Source organism: Neolamprologus multifasciatus, chromosome 23 (genome assembly GCF_963576455.1).
Source record: "Neolamprologus multifasciatus chromosome 23, fNeoMul1.2, whole genome shotgun sequence".
NCBI lineage: Eukaryota > Metazoa > Chordata > Actinopteri > Cichliformes > Cichlidae > Neolamprologus > Neolamprologus multifasciatus.
This window is the reverse complement of record NC_140460.1, coordinates 30,642,434-30,665,469: the sequence shown is the minus strand read 5'-3', so window position 1 is coordinate 30,665,469 and position 23,036 is coordinate 30,642,434. Positions and strand designations below refer to the sequence as shown.

Sequence of the window (23,036 nt, the reverse complement as noted above, 5' to 3'; positions counted from 1 at the left end):
ATGTTGATGTTGTTGATTTTTCTTTTATGCGAGCATGAAAATTTCAAAGCTGTTCTTTAACACTCCGACACTGGTCTCTGAATCTCCCGTTGGAGAGCCGCAAGCCACCCCATGATGGTATCAAACTTCCGTTCCATGGTGTTGTCATTCTTTTGATTCTGAGACCCCACAACTGCAGTGAGCCGTTCTGCGATGTGACCCAACTTTCACTCAAGGGTCTCATTTTGAACAGGCCTCTCTATGATGTATCCCAATATACGCTCAATGGTGTTATTTTGAGCCTTCACGGCAGCTGTAAGCGTCTCCAAGGTGTTAACCGTGCTGCGTTCGTTGTGAGAAGTCGCACCTCGTCCCATCGTTTCAATTCCAGCGGGCAGAACTTTGAAATACTTGTAAGCATTTCTTAACATTTCCTAAACTTTTTCAGCATAGGTTTTAATCTGCTGTTATAACACTTGAGCCCACAGCAGCCTGTCATTGTCACATGGCAATGAGGTAGAAAGAGTGTGCATGTGCATGAGAGAGAGAGAGAGACAGAGAGACCCAACTCTACAGTCTAATACAGGGGTAGGCAACTCCAGGCCTCGAGTGCCGGTGTCCTGGAGGTTTTAGATGTGTCCATGATCCATCACAGCTGATTTAAAGGGCTAAATGACTCGTCAGCATTTCTTGAAGTTCTCCAGAGGCCTGGTAATGAACTAATCATTTGATTCAGGTGTGTTAACCCAGGGTGTGATCTAAAACCTGCAGGACACCGGCACTCAAGGCCTGGAGTTGCCTACCTCTGGTCTAATATTTCTTTCAAAGGAGGAACTGTGTTTGTTCTTTCTGCCACTTGATGGAGCTCTAATGCTGCTAAACAGGGATGTCAATCACAGCCAACTTTTCAATGTATCTAATTCTGCCCACTGGGTTGTTTTGAAAATTGTAACTTCCGAAAAAACATTTAAGACTTAATCAATTTTACACTCATTTTAATGACAAAGATATCAACCATGTCCAATCATATTACCATAAAGTAAGTCACTAAAAATAACCTATTGCATGACAGAAAAGATGTTTCTCATTGTTTGCATTACACTAAGTAATATAATTCTTAAAAGTTACAGTTTTTAAACTGCTTTCTGCTTATTTGCAGCATTTCAACAGATTTTTCCCCCTGCCAGTACTTTCTCTGTAATTTTATGACTTTATTTCTTAAACTCTAAGTCCAAAGGACTGTGCCAATGGGTTTCTTTGATGTTCTACACCCTTATTTGTTCATGTTGTTGAAAAACTGAGGCATACTGTTGAAACCACACATCATCATCCCTTCTATCTGTGTTCCTCATCTTGCCTTTTCAGATCCTTCCAATTAAAGACTTCCTTCTCCTGGAGATCCTCATGCAACCTCTCTTCAAACCGTGTGGAGTGATGACTTGTGTGTCAGTCCCAGCCCCCATACCCTATAAAACTACAGAATGTGGAGAATGGTGTGTCTTTGAGTGATGCTTGGTCAGAGGCTGAACAGGAGAAGCAGAAACTAAATTCTGCAGAACTGCCAGCACTGGTGCACCTGTCCTAGACCGACACTCCCACTTTTTGAGAGACAGAACTTGTACTTGTCCCAATCCAGACCTTTAAGTCAGAGGGAAAATGGGAAACATGGCAACAGAGATCACTGCTTTTTTCCTGACCATCTCTGGGTGGATCTTGGTGTCATCTACTCTGCCAACAGACTACTGGAAGGTATCTTCTGTTGACGGTACGGTCATTACCACAGCTACCTTCTGGTCCAACTTGTGGAAAACATGTGTGACAGATTCCACTGGTGTGTCAAACTGCAAGGACTTTCCTTCAATGCTGGCTTTGGATGGTGAGTTCATAATATAATGTTGTGTTGCAGTCACAGGGGACGACATTTCTTACATCAGTAAAAAAAAAAAACAGTTAAATAAATAACCACAAATCTGTGAGCACACATCTGACAGATGTACTTCTTAGATAAATGACCTCATTTGTGAAAAAAGAATGTATTTGAAACTTGATATTTCCTTTTCTACCTCAGCCTTGAGGCCACAAGTGGCCACTACATTTAAAGCTACTAGAGAAGCTGAGCTAAACTTATTAAGCCCTCCTTATATGTCCAATCAACACAATCTGAGAAAGCCATACAGTCACAGAGAGGTCACTTGATACTTTATATTCGTTTTTCAAAGTTAAGAAAGCAATACTTCTGGCTGTCTTAGTGTCCTTTAGACTGTTGTTTTAAAGCAGCAGTTCTTCTTAGGGGTTGGAGAGATCTTTTACCATCTATACATTTAAAAAGCCCAAAGTAACTAAAACACTTTACAACTTAAACGTACAAAAATATGTTTTTTTGCTACAAGAACAAGATGTTAACACAACACTAAATGTTTAAAGTGCAGTCAACTTGTAAGTGAGAAGTCGATATTTACACATCAATCAAACATCATGATTGCATTTTTTTCTACCTGATGAAACATTAAGCTAGCAATAATTACTTTTACTTACATTTTATTTTTGAGCATTTTTTAGTTTTTGCCACAATCTGAGACACTTTTCACATACGAGTCATTTGCAACAGTCATGCAACATTTATGCCCATTATTAGCATTATTATTTCTGCATGTGCTCCAACCTTAATACAAGTCTTAAGTATAGATGTAACCTTTAAACTAATCTATAAGCACAAACAATCTTCATTAACAAACTAACCATTCACTCACAGTCCACTCTGCAAAAAGTAAGCAAATGAACCAAGCTGGAAAGCATTTCAAAAGACCTTCCTTTTCATCTGTTAAAAACAGGACAAACTGTCTTCAAATAGAGGACATTCAAGACTCTTATTAATAGTGGACAACTTGCAAACCATGTGTAACCCTGGAAGAGATCTTTTTAAAAAAAAAGGCAAAACAGATGTAATTAAGATTTTTTTTTACATTGTATAAGATGACAAAAGAAAAGATTACACAGGCATTCATAATTTTGGTTCTCGCATTGCAAAGTTATGACATCACATTAATGTGATTGGTCAGTTGCAGTGTTAATCGTGGACCAACTTTATTCTGAAAATCAGTGCAGAAATCCAATTTATTCCAAGTGATTTATTTGCAACTTTATCTCAAATTTCCCTCACACAAGAATACATCAAACTGTTCAATATGAACAAAACAATTCTTTTTTTTCACATTTGTAAGTCTGTTTATTGTTACGATTCATGGGCAACAAAAAAGTAGGGAACCAACTAATGTATAGCTCTCTTCTCTGTTTCATTTTTTAAGCGTACATCCAGGTGTGTCGGGGTTTGATGATCGCTGCTGTGTGTCTGGGTTTCTTTGGTGCCATTCTTGCCTTGGTAGGAATGAAGTGCACAAAAATAGGAGGCTCAAAGACCACTAAAGCTCGGTTGACTGTCCTGTCAGGCTTCCACTTTATTCTTAGTGGTAAAAACCATCCCATTCTATGTATGTCTGGATTTAATGGAAAATAATGTGTGGATTGAATTCTTCTTGAGCTAAGAACATTACCTTAGTTCCTTTTAATTTGAAGTACTAATCTGCTTATTTCTTTCCACAGGCCTCTGCTGCATGACGGCATGCTCCATATATGCTCGTAGGATCACAGCTGACTTCTTTGACCCCCTATTTGTTGCCCAGAAGTAAAAGGATTCCTTTCACATGGATCAAAGACATAATCAGATGAAAGGAAGTCCAGTCAGAAATATCTTGGTTTTTTCATTTTCTTTTCTTTTTTCCCTGCAGGTTTGAGCTTGGAGCCGCTCTCTTCATTGGCTGGGCTGGATCTGTGTTGTGCATCTTAGGAGGACTTATCTTCTGCCTCAGCCTGTCTGAAGGCTTCAGTATCAGGCAAGTGGCTTGGTTTTGCAGATATACAGAATGCGAACAATGTGATTTTACATGAACAGCAAGGTCTTAGTTGATCTGATGTGGATGCACTCTAAACTGCATGATTGATTTACTAACTCAATCGGGCAATTTAAGTAATTACTTTAACTGCAATAGACAGGCAAATCCAGTCAAAAACATCCAGTAATCTCTCAGCAACTTGCCGCATAATTGCTGAACCTACAAAGTAAGTTGTATGATTGTACGTTATGTTGATTAGCTACTCCAGCTGAATGTTTCCTTTGTTACAGTTGCATAAGAAGGACCTTTTAGAAGTTAAAGTCACCTTGACTGAGGGGAGCTATTGAGAAGTGTTGCATGAGATGGGCAAAGAAAAACAGACTTTTTTTCTTTCGTTCCTTTTTCTTTTAAACATCCTAGTTCTTTCCCCCCAGTTTTTGGTAACAATCAGGCTGATTAGAATGTTCTCACTGTATGAATACGGTGAATAGCAGCAATGGCACCTAGTATTGATTGGCAGTCAGTTTGTAATCATAGTGATTATAAACCAAAAAAATGTGCTACTGGTACCACGTGAAAGTTTGTCTGTGCATGTTTTAATCAGACAACCTAGAGGCCTCTAAGAATGGCAAGCTTGGTTTCAAAGATCGGTTTAAAATTTTCCAAATGTCCATTAAATTCATGGTTCCCAGTGGAGGAATCCTAATGACTTCTCTGATCAACCAATTTTTAAATAATTTATTCCATAATGGAGCTGAATTTGTAGCTTTGAGAAAAAATATCTTAACCAGTTTGATGAAATCCTATAGATTTTCCCCTGGGCTACACAATTCAATTCAGTTTTATTTATACGGCACCAAATCACAACAACAGTCACCTCAAGGCGTTTTATATTGTAAGGTAGACCTTACAATAATACATACAGAGAAAAAAAAAACATCAATCATATGACCATATGAGCAAGCACAGAGGGAAGGAAAAACTCCTTTTTAACAAGAAGAAACATCCAGCAGAACCAGGCTCAGGGAGGGGCGGGGCCATCTGCTGCGACCGGTTGGGGTGAGAGAAGGAAGACATCTGTTACAAGTCTATAGATGTGATGTTCGTGTGGTTTGTAGTTAAAAGTGCTTTTAAGTGAATTTTGTAAGATTAAGTCTCTTTGGTTATACTCTTTTGAAATGCATGAAAAACTCAATATGGTTGTAGAACTTCTTAAATGTAACAAGAAAGTTGAAATGGTGTAAGAAAAAAAATGTTTTGCTTGAAACAGAGCTTTGTAGCCTTTACTATGTAAATTTCCTGTTTTGACTTTTGCAGAGCTGAATACTCCTACAGTGGAGCTGCATCTTTTCCGACAACATGCAACAAGACCAGTAAGCCAGCCCAGAGGCCCAGCCCAAACAAGGAAACACAGGAGCCGTTGAGGCAGTTTGGAAGAAATGCATATGTGTGAAACTGGACTCTTGTTACACGAGTTGATTGGAGAATTTAACATCATTTCATCATTTAAAACCAAGGACAGCATCCTCCAAAATGAACTAATCTGCATCTGTAGGAAGATAAAAAGTGAGCTATTTGATTTAGAGTTCAGAATTAAATATGGCTGCCTCATTTCTGTCATAAACTCATTTATGAAACATAAGCATTGAGAGTAGGACATTTAATTTGACACAACATGACATTCAAAGTCTTTAGTCACCTTTAACAAACTGGCTTTTTCACCATCTTATGTATTGTTAAAACATGTCAAAAATTGATAGTGAAACCTTTTGTTTTCTTACATAATAGGTTGAAGAAGTGCCTTTCTAATTTTCCTAGTCTAGACTAGTTTGACCTCCAAGGCTAACTAGTCACATCTGACCCCGGAGATGCTTATGTAGATGTGGACGCCCAACCGGAGGTTTCCCCTCTTATCAGCCATCCATCTCCACCTAGGAATATAGGAACCCTGGGCTATGTTACGCAAAACCTCTTGGCCCAGAGGGTAGATACTTGAACCAGCTGACAGAGCGTAGATGTCATGTGCTTTCCACTGCTTTGCATCTGCGAAAAAAGAGTCAGGTGTCCAGGGCTCAGAAGGGTGGCTTTGTGTGGTTGTATGTCTCCTGTGTTAAAATGATAAATACATTTTAGCTGGAACTGTCTTGAAATTCTTAAAAAAAAAAGTTGACAAATATCAACAGCTTGCAATAGCTTTTGTCTAAACTAAAATCATTACAACTACACATTTCAAAAGAAACTGTTGTATCCTGAATGTCTGTGACTGAGAATCACTCAGTCATCTAAGTTATGGTAGTCTTCAGAACTTGAAAAGAAGTAACTGAATAGCTCATTTAAAAATACATTTCTTCCAATGATAAACTTAATGAATTCTAACATCAACTTTCTTTCAAACATTTCTAGACTAATCTTCTAATGTTGCTCCATTTTCATCCTTCATATAAATTAAATACATATTTAATTTTACATATTTAAACCAACACAAAACCAAAAAGAGTTTGTGAGCATGCCAGTAGCTTTTTGACACTAAGCTGAGGAACAGTGCTACCTTTCAAAGATTTAAACTTTTCACCCACTTTATTAGGTACACAATATGCTTGTTAAGTCAACCAATCATATGGGAGCAACCCAATGCTCAAACATCAGAATGAGGAATAATTGTGTTTTAGGTGGCTTTGAACAAGGCATTGTTGTTAGCTGTTGGTGCTAGACATGCCAGTCTAAGTATTTCAAGACTTTCTCGTGTACTGGGACTACCACAAAACCATTTCTAGGATTTACAGTGAGGAGCAGTTCTCTGGGGAAAAAATGCCTTGTTAATGCCAGATATCAGAAAAAACTGATAGCAAGGAATCTAGTATTTGGAAGGTCAGCACATGGATATAGGTTTATATTTGGAGGTTCTACTTGAATTGTTAGTTTTGCACCATTTCAATAAACAGCAGCAAACAGTATAGGGTAGCTGTGATCTCAGTGTTAATTTTAATGTCTGCTTTAGTATACTAGCTTTTGTCAGAAACATCTAAAACACACAATGCTTATTTTATGTGGGTTATAAACCAGTGGACTGGCAGAATTAATATAGTTTGGTATGTTTTTCTTTTTTTAAGTTATTTTTTTCATTTTTTCTGTACAGTCTAAATATCCTGCAGGTTTTAAGAAACAAAGTAACATATATTTCTGTATATGTCTGAAAGCCCATATAAAGAAAAGAGGACATTTGGGAGAGTTTGGCTAGTGAATTGTAAAAGTTGAAGGCTCAGGCGTTAGGCCTATTAAGTACCTACAAGGGGAGGGTCCTCTTTAGGGTTGATGGCTGGGAATCTAATTTAAAGCTAATTTAAACCATCTTTCATAAAGATATTAAGGCTGCCCAGCCTCCAAAATATCAGTATATTTCTTTACCACACTAACAATAACTTTAATATAAGCTGGGTGAACTTTGGAACAAAAAAAGAACTCTTTCATCTGAACTAAAAGAACATTCATCACTCCCAGGAACTCTCATTACCTCAGATTTAAGTCTAATTAGAGCAGCACAAAGACGCTATGCTGTAATTATGCAGCCCGCCGCACAGTGAGGTCCTGGCAAAATTACTAATAACTAGCAGCTTAAATGCCAGAGGCAAAATTGAGAAGAATGCTTCAAGCAGCTTTATTACATATTTCAAGAAGACTTGTAAAGGTCACTCTTTTAGTTTAAATATCAAGCATCTCATACATTGCATTTTTTAAAATTTTTATACATAAAGTCTGATTTTATTATTTCAAAAATCAGTGGGCCAGAATAGCATCAGTTTAAGGGACAGTTTATCAATCTTTTGACTTATTGGTAGGGACTACCTGAGATAGACTGGAGATCTGCCTCTCTCCCTATAACAGCTGGCACAGGCTCCCGCAGCCAACCAACCCAGAATTAGGTAAGTGGAAGAAAACAGACGGATGGAAGTGTTGTGGTAGTTGCTTGTGTGACTCAGTGTGTTTTTGAGATTGATTCTAAGTGATTCTTGGGTTTTTCTTAGTGTTTATATTGTTGTTATATATTTTTCTCCTTTAGTATATTCAGTCCCTAGTTTCTTTAGCGTTTCATTCCTGTTCCATCAACTCTCCTTTATTAATATCATTTATGTGGGACCCCATATGGAAAAGAAATAGAAAAAACTTATAAAAGACTTGCATCAGATGTGGCCTACTTCATATAGTGAGTCATATAAGGCTTATATGATTTACTCATGAAAGTGGCCACTTTCATATGTTGTTTAGTAAGTATCCAAAACATACGAGTTTCATTTATATAATTTATATATATATATATGTTTTCACTCTTGTATGTTTTTCATACAAGTTTCACACAAGACAGAAATGAGGCTGAATCCAATCTCAATGAGAAATGTTTTTCTTTTAAATGTCTGCAACCGAGAAGCTTTATAAAAGCACATCAATATTGTACATTTACTGTACATTACCCCTACACATCCACAACTTGGTAAAGAAGCACATCATCATTCTAGAGTTCCCATTATGAGGAAATTGCATGAAGTTAAGAATTGGAAAGTAAAATCTGGAAAATTTGTCCAACACACTATAGTTGGAAAGCGGAATTATATGTACCAAACATCGAAATGTATATAGTTAAGCACAAATATAGATGCCAGACATCGGTATGTACTAAATGCACAGAGAGTAAAGGCACACTGTCTCATTATGGCTGGCAATGGAGAAATATTAAAACATGACATGTCAAAAAACAAAGAAAAAAAATCTGCTAGACACAAATCCATTTGTACTTGGTTTATAGCCAGAGTCAAACAAAATTGGGAACCTCTTTTACCATTTTGTGAATCTAAATGGGGATCAGTTTAAAATAGTTGTTTGCTAAGATTTAATTTTGCAGCATTTCTGCCTGTATCACATAGCACAGTATAGAGTGTGGAAAGAGTGAGGGTGGATGAGTGCGGCTTTTGGTATATTGGTCACCGACTGTGGTACCGAATTATGACATATTATTGAAAAAAATATCAAGCTAGACCTTTACATCCTTAGTCTGGCAACCCTTCCTTAAATTGTACCTTTTGACCCCAGCAGTTGTGGAAGATGCAGAATAAGTAAAGAAATATCTCTTTTAATTAGGTAACCATTCCTGTTCATTATTTTAAGGTTTTGTGATGTTTTTAAATTCCATGCTTTTTAGCTATATTATGGAGGGAACTTAAAAGGCCTGATATAAAAACAAATCTCAGTATTAACTATGAATTAGAAAAGAAAACGCCTTATGCTATAAATAGATCCTTCTTCTTTTAAGCTGTCTGAAAACAGTGGATATGATGTCTCCGGTAATTTGAGATACATGCTAAGGTAAGCAGTCTCAGGCCCATGAGGACCTGCATTACTGCTTTATCCCACAGACATGCAAAAAGAAATGAAATGAAACACCCTTTTTTAAACATGATATTCACTTCTCTCTGAGAAGAGCATTTGTTTGAGTTTGGAGACCGAGGACTGCTTGAATCACCAACTACCATCTTAAAAATTCAAAAAGAAACTCAACAAACTGGTGGTTTGCAGTTGGGTGAAAAAGGATTCAAGCTTAAATAAACAAAAGCTTCTGGGTCAGAAATCTAGAAAGGAAACAACAACAATCCATACAATGAAAATTCGAGTGGTTCAGATCTGGGGGTTCCTGATGACGGTACTGGGTTGGATCTTTGTGGCCTGCACTATGGCAATGGAGGGCTGGAAGATTGCCTCCGTTGGGGGCATGGGAGGTTCGGCTGTCATCAAGGTAGCCTGGCACTGGACTAGTCTGTGGAGATCTTGTTTTACAGACTCAACTGCTGTCACCAACTGTAAGGATTTCCCTGTACTCTGGTCTGTGGAAGGTATGTCAACATATTCAGTATTCAAGCTGTATTTATTCTCATTTGCAAATCAAGAATGTTTATATAAACCTTTGTCTGTCCTTTATTGTCACTCTAGACTATGTCCAAATAGTGAGAGCCCTGTTGATGTCGGCTCTTTCTGTAGGCATGCTGGGGTTTGTACTTAGTCTGCTGGGTATGGAGTGCACCTACATTGGAGGAAAAGTACAATCAAAATACAAGAAGATCTACATTGGTGGATGTTGCCACATCATCAGCGGTAAATGTCTAACTTTAATTACTATAAAATCATTGGGTGTGAATACCATATTATCACTCTTTTAGAAGGGATGGCTTGTGTTTCATTTCTTTGTGTACTTAAGTTCTATTCATTGTCTGCTCATGGATTTTGCTGGTTAATTTGTGTCAAGACTGGATAAAGGTAACTTACTGTTGACATTCAGCACAGTAACTTAATATCCTTTTTGAAGCGTTTACCACTGAACCATGAAATAATTGCCAGAATATTCAAGTTTTTACCTCTGTCAGGCAGTTATGATTTTGGTATGATGCATGAGATCCCTTCTGTCTGTAAATATGATAACTTGAACAATTCTGAATGAATTCTGATGAAACGTTGTAGGGATGTAGAGTGGGGTCATCATCAAACAATCCATTAAAACGTGGCCCAAATCGACCAAGGTCTTAAAGGTCAATTAATGAGTTATTGGTTAAAAACTAACAAAATGTCTTATAATTTTGCAGCTATGACTCTTAGATTACATTTCACATCTGCCCTTCTTTCAAGCTGACCCCAAAATGTATTATATATCTTATGCATACAAACACATGTTGCATATGCAATATGCATAGCAGCCAACTTAACTTTTGACTCTATTTTTTTTTTTAACTTGATTTGCATTCAGGAGTGCTGTCCACATCTGGGTATGGTGTCTATGCACAGTATGTCTATGCAATACATATTGACCCTGGTCCCACTGGACTCCAGTAAGTAACCATGGTTACACAGAATAAATGTTACCCTACATTGAATAAAACTGAAATTTTTAAATTATGATCTCAGCATCTCTCTGGTTTGCAACCAACAGGTTTAACCTTGGCACCCCAATATTTCTCGGCTGGGTGGGTTCAGCCTTTCACATCACTGGTGGTGCCTTCTATCTATGGTCAGTGTGCACACCCCTATGTGGAGGAGAGAAAAAGTAAGTGCTTGGACAGTATAGAAGAGAAATGTAGCTTCCAGGTAGGAAAAATGAGGCCAATGCTATCTATCTGAAGGCCACTAAATGGCTGCAAAAATGGTGGTTGCAAAAAGAAGTCCTGTATAAGTCTATGGGAAAACGGCTTTCCATGCTAACATCTGTTAACATTACCTGCCAAGTGTATGGGCTTAGTCACTAATTTTAAGTCTTAATAATATATGTCTATTTTGCAACTTTGTCAAAATTGAGGATCATTTGTGTTATGAATCCACACACTTAATGGCAAACAACTTGTTACACAGTCAGACCTGTCTAGGGATGGGTATTGATAAGATTTTCACGATTCCGATTCCATTTTCGATTCTGTTTAACAGTTCGATTCTTTATCGATTCTCTTATTGATTCTTTTTAAAAAGGAGAACACTAAGGTCGATTAGCTTAGAACTTTGTTTTATGTCTTACTCTCTATCACAAGATAGGAGTAACATGGCCTTACAAACCCAGTGAGATCTTAAGAGATCCACAGCCTATGGCTCTTCAATGGGGAGTCACAGGGTCCCCAGGAAAAAAAAATTGTAAATGTAAAATAATAAAATAAATATTCTTCTGTAGCAATAACAAAGTATAAGATAAATTATTCTGTAGCAATTACACAAGAATATCCAGTAATGTCCCTGCCTACAATTAAACACATTCACTTACCGACAATCGGAGGCATCTGCTGTGGCAAATGGGTGCAAGCCTTTGACCACAAACTTAGTCCCTGCACCGTGACATTCATCTATCCTGGCCTGAAAGGAGACGCTACCGGTAGACTGCAGCGAGAACTGCCAGCATCTGAGGCAGCCAGACTCTGCCTGTCTCTCTCATCATGGTCACCTAAATGCACAGTAATGGCAGGTTTTGTAATAAGGCAGATCGCGCTAACATAATATGCACTGTTAGTGCGGGAGAGGACGTGCAAACGTTACCGCTGCTGCTGGGTTGAGATTCACGAGTCCGGAGCGGAATTAAAAACACGACATTCATTTAAGGTCATCGTGTGTTTTGTGAGCAAATGCTTTTGCATATTCGTAGTGTTTCCTCCCTTAAATGAAATATCTACTTTGCAAGTATTGCAAGTTGCCCTGTTGTCATCCGTTCTCGTAAAGTATAACCAAACTTTTGAGCGTTTGAGCCGCTTAGGCGCCGTGTTTCCTGCCAAGTCATGCGGGGTGACTGAAATCGATAATAAATAATATAAATAAAAATATAATTATAAAAATAATCGTTTGCAAAAATGCCAAACAATTACAAGGAATTGAAACAGTGGGAACCGTTCTCAACAAGACCCGGGTTTCGATACCCATCCCTAGACCTGCCCCTCTTTGTCAAATCTGGTATTTGGTAAGGGTAGTTCAATAAGGAGAGATCATTTGAAAGAATGAACACGACAAATGACAAATTTGGCGGTTTGTCTCCAATGGCCCGTCTTGGCAGAACAGAAAGGGAGAATGAGATTTAAACTACACAGCATGAGTGCTGATTGGCCTGGAGAAAGCCAGGAGAGTGTTACCTGACTAGGCCAGTGATGACAAACACCTTGACAACATGGTAAAGTTGGAGTGATAAAGCTTTGATTTAGCTAGCAGAACCTGGGAGGAGACAGATGAGAGACCATAGATTGTCCTTAAAGAACTTATGCAGAAGCTTATTTCAATAAAGACAGATTATTTGAAAGAATGAATGTAATTTATTGATAAGCAGAAATTATATAGGGGTATTACAATGGTCCGTCTTGGCAGAACAGAACCCCAGCTGTGAAAGGGTAGAGCAGGATCCCAAAAGAAAAAAAGATCTTACTTACAGTTCTGGCATGGGAAAGGAAAACTATGCATGTAAGGAGTAATGCATGGCATGGCAAGGCATAGGAAGCATAAGCACAGAGAAGAAGAAGAACAACAGACCACCCAAAATACCAGCATGAATTCTGGGCCTGGCAGTGGCCCTCCAATGGCAGGCCATGTTTGCCATTTGATTGGAAGGGAAAACTGAGGGATATCAAAGGCCAGAGGGAGGTTGAGCTTGGGTTAAGGCCCTGGACTGCAGATAGCCGACAGAACAGAGAACCTGCAAAGACTGAAAATGCAAGCGGTAAGAGCAACGTTGGCACAGGGCTTCTGATAGTTGACAGAATAGAGAGGCTACAAAGGCTGAAAGTTGCAGCACAGGAGAGAAGAGCCTACAATAAGGCTCGGGGCCACTGATGGCCCACAGAGAGAAAAAAGGCTACGAAAGGCTGAGAGTTGCAAGGAACAGTGGAGAGAAGACGCTGCATTAAGGCTTGTGCTGCTGTAGGCCAGTAGAGAGCACACAGAACATAATGAAGCTCAGAGTTAGGAGTGGGAGTAAGAGTAAGACTTTTATACCACCACCAGCTATATGCCGACTTGACATGAATTTAGACTTGGTGACTTAGAAAAGTAAGGCAGAAGATGTGCAAACGATTTGGAGATGAGTGGAAGGAAAGCTGTTTCGAATTATAAGGACTTACCTTACAACATTAAGCCTCCTAGGCAACTTTGATGTGTTTGGCACTACGCGACTGAGGGTGGAAAGAAAGGCTTGTAAGGCTGATAGAGCAGCACCTACCAACCTATTTAGTGAAGATCTTTGAAATGAAACAGTAGAGATAGAGCTATTACCAATTCTAAATGCAGGACTTTTCCAAGATGTTAATGGAAAGAGTTACTGTATAGAGGCCAAGGAGATGCTGCTAAAATGGCAGATAATACAGGGATCCACGTATTGCCAATATGACCTTATAAGAACCATGCTTGAATCATTCCTGTAGAGGACAGAAAACATCAGAAACTCAGAAGGACTACTCCCGCTAACGATTACCAATGCTGGTACCCCCAAAACCTGAAGAGTTGTGCTAAATGTTTAGAGCACTGAAAACAGAAGAATAATAAAGACAGAAAAAGGACATGCCATTGAAAATAATGAGCAGGTATGCCAAAAGTGCCATGAAGAGCCAGGATGAATAATCGAAAGTAAATGTGCATGACTTGAAAGAAGGCAAATAATAATAATAAATAATAATAAAAACATCAACAGTTTGGCTGACCTATCAACTAATACTACAGCACTGTGTGATTTTTTTTTTTACTACGTTTTGCTTAGTGGAACATGTAACTGTCATGTTTGACAATAATGTGCATCTCCTTCCTTAGGGTGATTGTCAAGGGATTGCCAGACCCATTGCAAAACAAGTCCACCACATCTCTGTCCACAGTGTCGGAGATCACATCCAAGACCAAACTGTCCTCTATTTCTGAGCTATTATCAAGGTCTGAGGGCTCAGATTTATCTAGCATTGCCTCAAGATCCAGACGCACGACTAATTCAGGGCGTTCCACCCAGTCAGAAAGGTCGGAAAGGTTTGAGCTGAAGACAGATTTGGGATCAAGATCAGGATTTGGGTCACAGTCTGGCCTCTCTTCAAGGTCTAGCCTATCAAGTCTGTCAGAAGTGAGGAGTGGCAGGAACAGCCATAGAAGCAGGGCACAAACCTCCATGTCAGGCACTTTGGGGAGTGAGATTGCACCATATGTCAAAAACTCTTATATTTGAACAAATATGAATTATTAGGTATAAAAAAACTTCAGAGCATGTGATGACCAGGCAGTCAGATGCTTCAAGATTTTAATATGTGGTATAAATTGCATTCAGTTTTCTGTTTTGTATTAATTAAAGTGTCTAAAAAATGTTTTATTGGATTTTTTTTCTCTCAGATTTGTAAGGTTGTTGTTTCCACACATCAATTTCTAAAAAAGATGGAAGACTTTAGGCAACCTTTGAGACAGCAAATCAAACCCCACCAGTCTAATCAGGTCTAGCTGACTGTAAACAAAAAGACTCGAAGAAGACTTGAGCTAAAGCAAAAGACTTGTGTCTTTTAATATCTTATCATTGCTGGTGTATTGCATATATTTACCAAATGAAAGGGATGTGGAGGAGACCGAGTCAGATCCTGGGGCTACTGCTTAGCATACTAGGCTGGATTTTTGTGGGTTGTACACTTGCTATGGCCCACTGGAGGCAGGCTGCTTCACATTAGAGGAAATAAACAGAACAATTAATGTGATTTCATCTATAGCTAGAGACTTCTGATGGACAGAAAATAAAAAGTGCAGACTGTTAGTTAATAAATAGTGGATATGTGGTGGGATTAAATAAGCTGATGCTTCTTCCTTCTCCTTTTTGAACATGTAAGTTATAATTATTATTGCTTTGTTTTCCTTTTGTTTTGCTTTGTTTGTCTTTTTCCCTCTTTTGTTGTTGTTATACTATTTTAACATGTTCAAAATAAAGATTCAGTACACTACAATACTTCTATCTCTGTCAATTGAGCATTGCACCTTGTGGAAAATCTTGAAAACAAAGTGTTTAGTGTTAGAATATCCAGACACTGTAACTGCTATATAGAAACCCAAGCAAAGATCACAGGCAACCAGTCCTTGCAGCATAGCCTTGACACAATTAACATAATACATTTCTTACCACATAATACAAAGCTGCTATCTTCTGTTTGTTATAAACACAGTTTATTCCTACAAGTCACAATAGAAAGTTAAAAGGGGTCAAATGGATAGAAATAATATGACCATAATCAAGCAGGCAAAAAAATCAGTCAAGTGCCTCCCACCTGACCCCTCAAAATTAATCTTTAGTACAATAACAATAAAGCTCTGGAAAATGTTAGCTTCATGTTATAAATATTTTCTGAGTTGAACAACTCAGAGAGAGAGAGAGAGAGAGAGAGAGAGAGAGAGAGAGAGAGAGAGAGAGAGAGAGAGAGAGAGTGTGTGTGTGTGAATTCATTTGAGGGCTATGTAGTGGAGTTCTTTGCAGTTGCTGTTCTTGTCACTTTAGCTACTAATCCAAATTGTCCTTGTTTTTAATGAACTGAGGGCTCCAGAAAAAAAAAGCTTAAAGTGTTATGCATTTCTTTTTAGTTTGCTTCCAAGGGGCACGACTTTCTTGTTGGTTTTTTTTAAAGTGTTTCTGAGAAACTTCTCCAGGCTTTATGAAGGTCTTTCAAAGTTTTTCTTTGGACCTTTTGCCCTTTCACTTTTTCACTCATTCTCACATCAGTCCAAGGCCTTATGTCTGACCACTTTCACACAAATGTTTATCTGTTTGTTGAACCACTTAATGCTGACCTGAGAAACATTCAAGCATAAAAAAGGCAGCAAACTCAAGAAATAAAACAGTGCTGTGTCTACACACAAGGGACAACTTTGCAAAAAGCCCATTTTAAATGGTATCTTTAGGCACTTTGTTATTAGGCAGTCTATGGCAAAAACACTTAATTTGTTTCCATGTATTTAGCTGAAAACCTGTGAAAGAAAAAACTTCTGATATTTCTGTGTCTGTTGCTTTAAATGTCATAGCCTTTTGTTTAATCTAACACTTATGAGTACCCTGAGTAAACACAATATGCTGGAATGGCCCTTAAAGAAAGACGAAAATGAGGCGACCAAAGGAGAAAGAACGAAAAGTAAGCCCGCACGCTGACCCTGGTGTGCTATTTGGGGATAATATGTTATAATGAGGTCTTTAAGATATGGTGGGGCCTGACCATTCCGGACTTTGTCTCAGCACACCTTCAGGGAGTCAGGGAGCTTCTGCTGAGCAATTTCTCCATTGGTTTGGCTGGCATAGTGATTGCATTTTTTGGATTGGAGTGCAGACACATGGGGGGAGAACAAAGAAGTATAAATGGGATCTGATAAACAGCATCTACTTTCCATGTGGTCGGCTGTGAGTATCATTTATTTGCATGTAGAAAGCCTGAGCTGCTATTCAATTCAATTCAATTCAATTCAATTCAATTCAATTCAATTCAATTCAATTCAATTCAATTCAATTCAATTCAATTCAATTCAATTCAATTTATACAGCGCCAAATCACAACAACAGTCGTCTCAAGGTGCTTCATATTGTAAGGTAGACCCATAGGATGACCCCCTATGAGCAGCACTTTGGCAACAGTGGGAAGGAAAAACTCCCTTTTAACAAGAAGAAAGCTCCAGCAGAACCAGGCTCAGGGAGGGGCGGGGCCATCTGCTGCAACCGGCTGGGGTGAGAGAAGGAAGACAGGATAAAAGACGTAATTTCAGAAGCTTCTCGGAACACCCACTTACTGGTTTGTTGTGTGTGTTTTTCCCCGTGTGTCATCAGCTCTCCCTCATGGAGGTGTATCAGGCATGGCTGCTTATTGTTTATACATAAACAATGTGGTCGAGTTGTTTTTACATAGACAAGCAGATCCATCGAAACTGAGGTAATGTGGTTTTTAAATCCCTCTCGTGAATTCTCACTCTAACTGGCTGTATAATTCACTGTGTAACTCCACACATAGTTAACTATCCAAAAAGGTTGGTTTACTTAAATGTAAACCATATAAACTATTGTGCCTTGTTACCACTACTAGAATCAATGGGGGGGGGGGAAAACGTGAGGAAAATTCTTGATCCTCTCCCTCCATCAGACTGAAAGAGGAAGATAGAGAGATGTTTTGAGGAACTCATAACATTATGAGCAAGGAAAAGCTTAGATTCAGAAACATCATGCAAAAGCATCTCAACATTACTGAAGCAATGTAGGATGATCTTGTCAGTGAATGAAACAAAAGGCAGCCAACATTCAAAGAGCGTTAGAATGTCCTTGATGAAGCTTGGAGATCTATTCCAAAAGACTATTTACAGAAATGACAAGACAGCTTGGATAAGACAGTTCTGGCCGAATGCAGAATGCAATGTGGGCAAGTCGCATAAATGCATGTTTTATTTACAACAGCACAACATGAAACACTCAGACTTAAAGTTAGGCAATAGTTCACCAAAATGCAGAAAACTATCTCTATAAATTTTGGAGGATTTTTTTTATTATTTTCCCCAATTTGAAGTTGCAAAAGACTACATCATCTACATAACAAAATATCTTCAAACACTTGTGAGAATCTGCAGAACTCTGCATAAAGGACAAGGCCAAACATCGATATAGCATGCCTGTGAACTTTGGGCCCTCAAACTGCATCAAAAACATGCCTGAATCTGTTTGGGAATTCTTTTATGTACTCAGAAACAACTTCATCCACAAACACAGGTTAGAGGTCTAACATTGCAAATAAGCCCTATATGAACATGATCCAGAAACCATGCTGTCTTCTGTTATTACACAATAACAGATATGAAACAATGAAAAACAAATACGTTTAACAATTCTGAAATCTGGGATCACCGTGAAACTTGAAAATTATGAAATACTGCCCCCCCCCCCCCCCCCCCCCAAAAAAAAAAAAAAAAAAATCACACAAACATTTAATGTTTAGTCATGAAAAACATGACTTTTACACATTTGACATCTGAGCTGGGAACCTAAACAAAGTAGAAGCACACCATGAGGAAAAGGTTAAAACCAATGGCAGGCATAATGCTGTTCCTGGTGGCAACATCAAAGGCGCTTACTGGACAAAACTATCTAAAAGATAAGATGAGCTCAAAGCATCCACACTGCTAGTCTGACACTTACACATCAGCAATGACACAAAGGGGGAGGCCCATTCACATTTCCTGCAGTGAGACCTTACTTTTTCAACTGTTACGAATTTTGCTCGAAGACCAGAAGTCACCATGAAGTACAGGACGGTGGTGATGTACGTGGAGATTGGCTGCTTCGTGTCCTGCTTATGTGGCTGGATTCTGGTCTCTTCAACTCTTCCCACAGAGTACTGGACTTTCTCAGAGGTGGGCACCGTAGTGCTGACCACCTCCAACTACTACTCCAACCTGTGGATGGACTGCATCTCAGACACCACGGGGGTGTCTGACTGCAAATACTACCCCTCCATGCTGGCCCTGCCTGGTAGGATACGCTGAGATATTCAAAACTTTACAGTCTCTCTTTTTAATTTCTACTCAGCTGTTCCTTTAGCTCATTGCTATGTTTTTCTATGTTGAAGATACAGTTTGAAGCAGAGATCATACAAATTCCTTTAGGTTATCTTAATAAAATGCACAACTGCTATGTTAACATAAACTGTATTTGTTTTCTTTCAGTGTTCTTGCACGCCTGCAGAGCACTGGCGGTCTGTGCTGTCATTACAGGCTTCTTCGGTGGCGTCCTCACACTCATAGGGATGAAATGTACTAAAATAGGCGGGACAGAGATTGTCAATTCAAGGGTGACATTTTCCGGTGCTATCACCTACCTGGCTTCAGGTAAACAATCCTTCAATGATTGGTTGATCAGTTTTCAAAATAGCCAAAAAAAGGTTTTAAAATACAGCCTCTTTTCTGGTAGGGGGCTGCGGCATGATCACCTACTCGTGGTGGGCTAACAGAGTCATAACTGAATTTAATAATCCAAATTTCAGGTCACAGAAGTGAGTAATTTTCAAGTGGTATTGATATTATAGTAGCTGATTTTTAAAAATAGATATTAACTTTAAAAATGCATGCAATGAAACACATCTGCATTCACTTCAGGTTTGAACTTGGAGCGGCAATTTTTGTTGGCTGGGGAGGATCCCTTCTTCTTATTTGTGCAGGGGCAGTGCTGGCCTACTTGTCTGGGAAAGAAATCCTACCATCATGGTGAGTAAAATAAATAAGTCCCTAAAGGTTGTAAAGTGGTAACCTTTCTCTATTCATGGCTGCCTGTAAAGCAGGCCAGAACTAGCAACCAATAACAGTTTGGATTACCTCACCTTGTGTCTCCTGTTTTTCTAGCATCAGTTCCACCCAAAGGCCACAGAGACCAGTTTCCTACACCACTGCCCGTACCAGACGTACATACATGATGCCGCCCCCATCCTCCAGAGTGACATTAGTGCCCCCACTGTATAACAAAGGCATGGATGGCCGAACAACCAGAGCAACAAATAAGACAGATCCAACCTTGGGCAGAGACAGCTTCGTCTGAGCCAGAGGGAACCAAGAGCGAAGAGAACAGAAAATGTATGATTACCCATACAATATGAAGCTGTAGCATAAAGGAGACATTGCTCTTACTGGTTGGTGTTGTAAATTACATTTGAGTCCACAAGGTGGACGAGGTGTGTTTTGTATAAAAATTGGCCAACCTCCTCAAAATTCCATGTCTCCAATCATCTTTGTACAAGTTCAGTTGCTAATATAAGTTATAAAATGTTTAACAATTGGCCTTTAATGTATTACTGGTGCATTTCCTTACTTATAATATTCTGCACCAATTTTTCTGTTTGCAAGTTTTTTAATGCTTAAAGTCTCTGCAATAAAGTTGTGTCCCTGAATTGCCTGTGCCACCAGTGACTCTTATGTAAATCCCTCTGAATGGGTCCCTTCATTGGGGACTTAATGAGGGGACTTAATGAGGGGACCAATTCATCTTCATCTTTTTCTTGATATTTCAGAATGGCTCACTGATGTGTTAAAGCATAACATGACCAACCTGTTACTCTTATTTACCATACAAACTGATCATTTTTGTAATTTTGATCAAGTGGTTGATAAGCATTTTAAAACTTCTTTTTGAGTTCTTTGTGTTCATGCCTGGTTTGTGTTGTGGAAAAATAATTTGAGCATCGAAACCAAACTGATTTTCTGAGATTTATTGAAGGAAAGTTAAAACCTTCCCAAGGGATCAATAGAGCCTGAACAGGGTTTGTACCAGCATTGAACAACAGGCAAGATAATAACAGCTCCTTTGCATGGATACAATCTTGGTCTGTTCAGCGGTTAGGAGTTAAATTTAGTTATAGTGATTCATCACTATTAAAAGCTGTGTGTAAATTATTTTATTTTCAATGATAAGAAATTGAAATTAAAATTTACTGGCATAGTTTTTTGTGTTTTGTCATTCACCCCCAACTAATGGGATAGACGCTGCCCCTCCCTGAGCCTGGTTTTGCCGGAGGGTTGTGAGAATCTGCCGGAGGTTTCTTCCTCCAGCAGAAAGGGAGTTTTTTCTTTCCACTGTTGCCAAAGTGCTTGGTCATAGGGGATGGCCTTATTGTTGGGATTTCTGTATACTATTGTAGGGTCTTTACCTTACAATATAAGGTAAGGTATATTATAAGAAAGCCCTCTGTAAAGCTAGAACATCTTACTATTCATCACTGATTGAAGAAAATAAGAGCAGCCCTAGGTTTCTCTTCAGCACTGTAGCCAGGCTGACAAAAAGTCAGAGTACTGTTGAGCCAACCATCCCTTTAACATTAACTAGTAATGATTTCATGAACTTCTTCACAAATAACATTTTAATCATTAGAGAAATTTTACTTAATTAATTAATTACTTCCTCCAAATAATCAACGTGTCTTTTAGACCCCATTTCTACAAAACTGCTCAAAGAAGTCCTGCCATTAATTAATGCTTCATTCATAAATATGATCAACCTATCTCTAATAATCAGCTATGTACCACAGGCCTTCAAGGTGGCTGCAGTTAAACCTTTACTCAAAAAGCATCTCTAGACCCAGCAGTCTTAGCTAATTATAGGCCAATCTCCAACCTTCCTTTCATATCAAAAATCCTTGAAAGAGTAGTTGTCAAACAGCTAACAGATCATCTGCAGAGGAATGGTTTATTTGAAGAGTTTCAGTCAGGTTTCAGAGTTCATCACAGCACAGAAACAGCTTTATTGAAGGTTACAAATGATCTTCTTATGGCCTCTGACAGTGGACTCATCTCTGTGCTTGTCCTTCTTGACCTTAGTGCAGCGTTCGATACTGTTGACCATAATATCTTATTAGAGCGATTAGAACATGCTGTAGGTATTACAGGTATTGCACTGCAGTGGTTTGTATCATATCTATCTAATAGACTCCAATTTGTGCATGTAAATGGAGAGTCCTCTTCACACACTGAGGTTAATTATGGAGTTCCACAGGGTTCAGTGCTAGGACCAATTCTGTTTACATTATACATGCTTCCCCTAGGCAGCATCATTAGAAGACATAGCATACATTTTCACTGCTATGCAGATGACACCCAGCTCTATCTGTCCATGAAGCCAGATAACACACACCAATTAGTTAAACTGCAGGAATGTCTTAAAGACATAAAGACTTGGATGGCCACTAACTTTCTGCTTCTTAACTCAGATAAAACTGAGGTCATTGTACTTGGCCCTGAAAATCTTAGAAATATGGTATCTAACCAGATTCTTACTCTGGATGGCATTACCTTGGCCTCCAGTAACACTGTGAGGAACCTTGGAGTCATTTTTGACCAAGACAACATCTTGCGCAACATCTCTAAAGTTAGAAATATCCTGTCTCAGAGTGACGCTGAAAAACTAGTTCATGCATTTATTACTTCCAGGCTGGACTACTGTAATTTATTATTATCAGGAATTCCTAAAAACTCCCTGAAAAGCCTTCAGCTAATCCAAAATGCTGCAGCAAGAGTCCTGACAGGGACTAGAAAGAGAGAGCATATTTCTCCTGTTTTGGCTTCCCTTCATTGGCTCCCTGTTGAATTCAAAATCCTGCTCCTCACATACAAGGTCTTAAATAATCAGGCCCCATCTTATCTTAATGACCTTGTAGTACCATATCACCCTATTAGAGCACTTCGCTCCTGCTCTGCAGGCCTACTTGTTGTTCCTAGAGTATTTAAAAGTAGAATGGGAGGCAGAGCCTTCAGTTTTCAGGCCCCTCTTCTGTGGAACCAGCTTCCAGTTTGGATTCAGGAGACAGACACTATCTCTACTTTTAAGATTAGGCTTAAAACTTGCCTGATGTAGGAGAACTTTGGCCGGACCCTGCAGAGTCAAACCGAGTTGTGTCATGAGTGCAGCTGGCCCTCCTTGCCGACCCAGATGTACAGACTCTACTAGAGTCAGGAGATGGGTTCAGAGCCATCAGGCAAAAATGGTTGACGGGGAATACCTTGCAGGTCACAATAGTTCTTCAGTGCATCAACTGGATGTGAGTATTTGGAGAGTTCAGTGGCAATGAATTCTCTCTGGAACCACTAACCCAGAACTGTTTCCCAGGGTCTGTGGTGGAGGCTATTGAGAAGAAAAACTGACCATCCCAACACCATTCTAAT

General features: G+C 38.9%; 3 protein-coding genes across 3 annotated transcripts; all 3 read left to right on the top strand.

The window, feature by feature from the left end:
* Nucleotides 1–1,629: 1,629 nt before the first annotated feature.
* On the top strand, nucleotides 1,630–8,137 carry cldn10a (claudin 10a). The gene is made up of 6 exons (XM_085152887.1): nucleotides 1,630–1,855; nucleotides 3,285–3,446; nucleotides 3,580–3,661; nucleotides 3,765–3,862; nucleotides 4,210–4,219; nucleotides 5,187–8,137. Exons 1-6 carry the CDS (start codon nucleotides 1,636–1,638, stop codon nucleotides 5,320–5,322), a joined length of 708 nt encoding a protein of 235 aa, XP_085009013.1. The 5' UTR covers nucleotides 1,630–1,635; the 3' UTR covers nucleotides 5,323–8,137.
* A 96-nt stretch (nucleotides 8,138–8,233) lies between these two features.
* On the top strand, nucleotides 8,234–16,498 carry cldn10e (claudin 10e). Its single transcript, XM_085151549.1, has 5 exons — nucleotides 8,234–9,748; nucleotides 9,846–10,007; nucleotides 10,654–10,735; nucleotides 10,837–10,950; nucleotides 14,166–16,498. Exons 1-5 carry the CDS (start codon nucleotides 9,517–9,519, stop codon nucleotides 14,563–14,565), a joined length of 990 nt encoding a protein of 329 aa, XP_085007675.1. The 5' UTR covers nucleotides 8,234–9,516; the 3' UTR covers nucleotides 14,566–16,498.
* Nucleotides 16,499–18,414: 1,916 nt separating this feature from the next.
* cldn10d (claudin 10d) lies at nucleotides 18,415–21,342 on the top strand. Its single transcript, XM_085151550.1, has 5 exons — nucleotides 18,415–18,864; nucleotides 19,059–19,220; nucleotides 19,303–19,384; nucleotides 19,488–19,595; nucleotides 19,731–21,342. Exons 1-5 carry the CDS (start codon nucleotides 18,633–18,635, stop codon nucleotides 19,921–19,923), a joined length of 777 nt encoding a protein of 258 aa, XP_085007676.1. The 5' UTR covers nucleotides 18,415–18,632; the 3' UTR covers nucleotides 19,924–21,342.
* The last annotated feature ends 1,694 nt before the right edge of the window (nucleotides 21,343–23,036 follow it).

What these genes read in the sequence shown, in the direction of transcription:
- cldn10a (XM_085152887.1), top strand. Translation starts at nt 1,636, where the DNA reads ATGGGAAACATGGCAACAGAGATCACTGCTTTTTTCCTGACCATCTCT. An exon ending in CTTCCACTTTATTCTTAGTG is followed by an intron (nt 3,447 to 3,579) that starts GTAAAAACCATC and finishes TTCTTTCCACAG; the next exon opens with GCCTCTGCTGCATGACGGCA. An exon ending in CCCCTATTTGTTGCCCAGAA is followed by an intron (nt 3,662 to 3,764) that starts GTAAAAGGATTC and finishes TTTTCCCTGCAG; the next exon opens with GTTTGAGCTTGGAGCCGCTC.
- cldn10e (XM_085151549.1), top strand. Translation starts at nt 9,517, where the DNA reads ATGAAAATTCGAGTGGTTCAGATCTGGGGGTTCCTGATGACGGTACTG. An exon ending in ATGTTGCCACATCATCAGCG is followed by an intron (nt 10,008 to 10,653) that starts GTAAATGTCTAA and finishes ATTTGCATTCAG; the next exon opens with GAGTGCTGTCCACATCTGGG. An exon ending in CTATGTGGAGGAGAGAAAAA is followed by an intron (nt 10,951 to 14,165) that starts GTAAGTGCTTGG and finishes CTCCTTCCTTAG; the next exon opens with GGTGATTGTCAAGGGATTGC.
- cldn10d (XM_085151550.1), top strand. Translation starts at nt 18,633, where the DNA reads ATGAAGTACAGGACGGTGGTGATGTACGTGGAGATTGGCTGCTTCGTG. An exon ending in CTCCATGCTGGCCCTGCCTG is followed by an intron (nt 18,865 to 19,058) that starts GTAGGATACGCT and finishes GTTTTCTTTCAG; the next exon opens with TGTTCTTGCACGCCTGCAGA. An exon ending in AAAGAAATCCTACCATCATG is followed by an intron (nt 19,596 to 19,730) that starts GTGAGTAAAATA and finishes CTGTTTTTCTAG; the next exon opens with CATCAGTTCCACCCAAAGGC.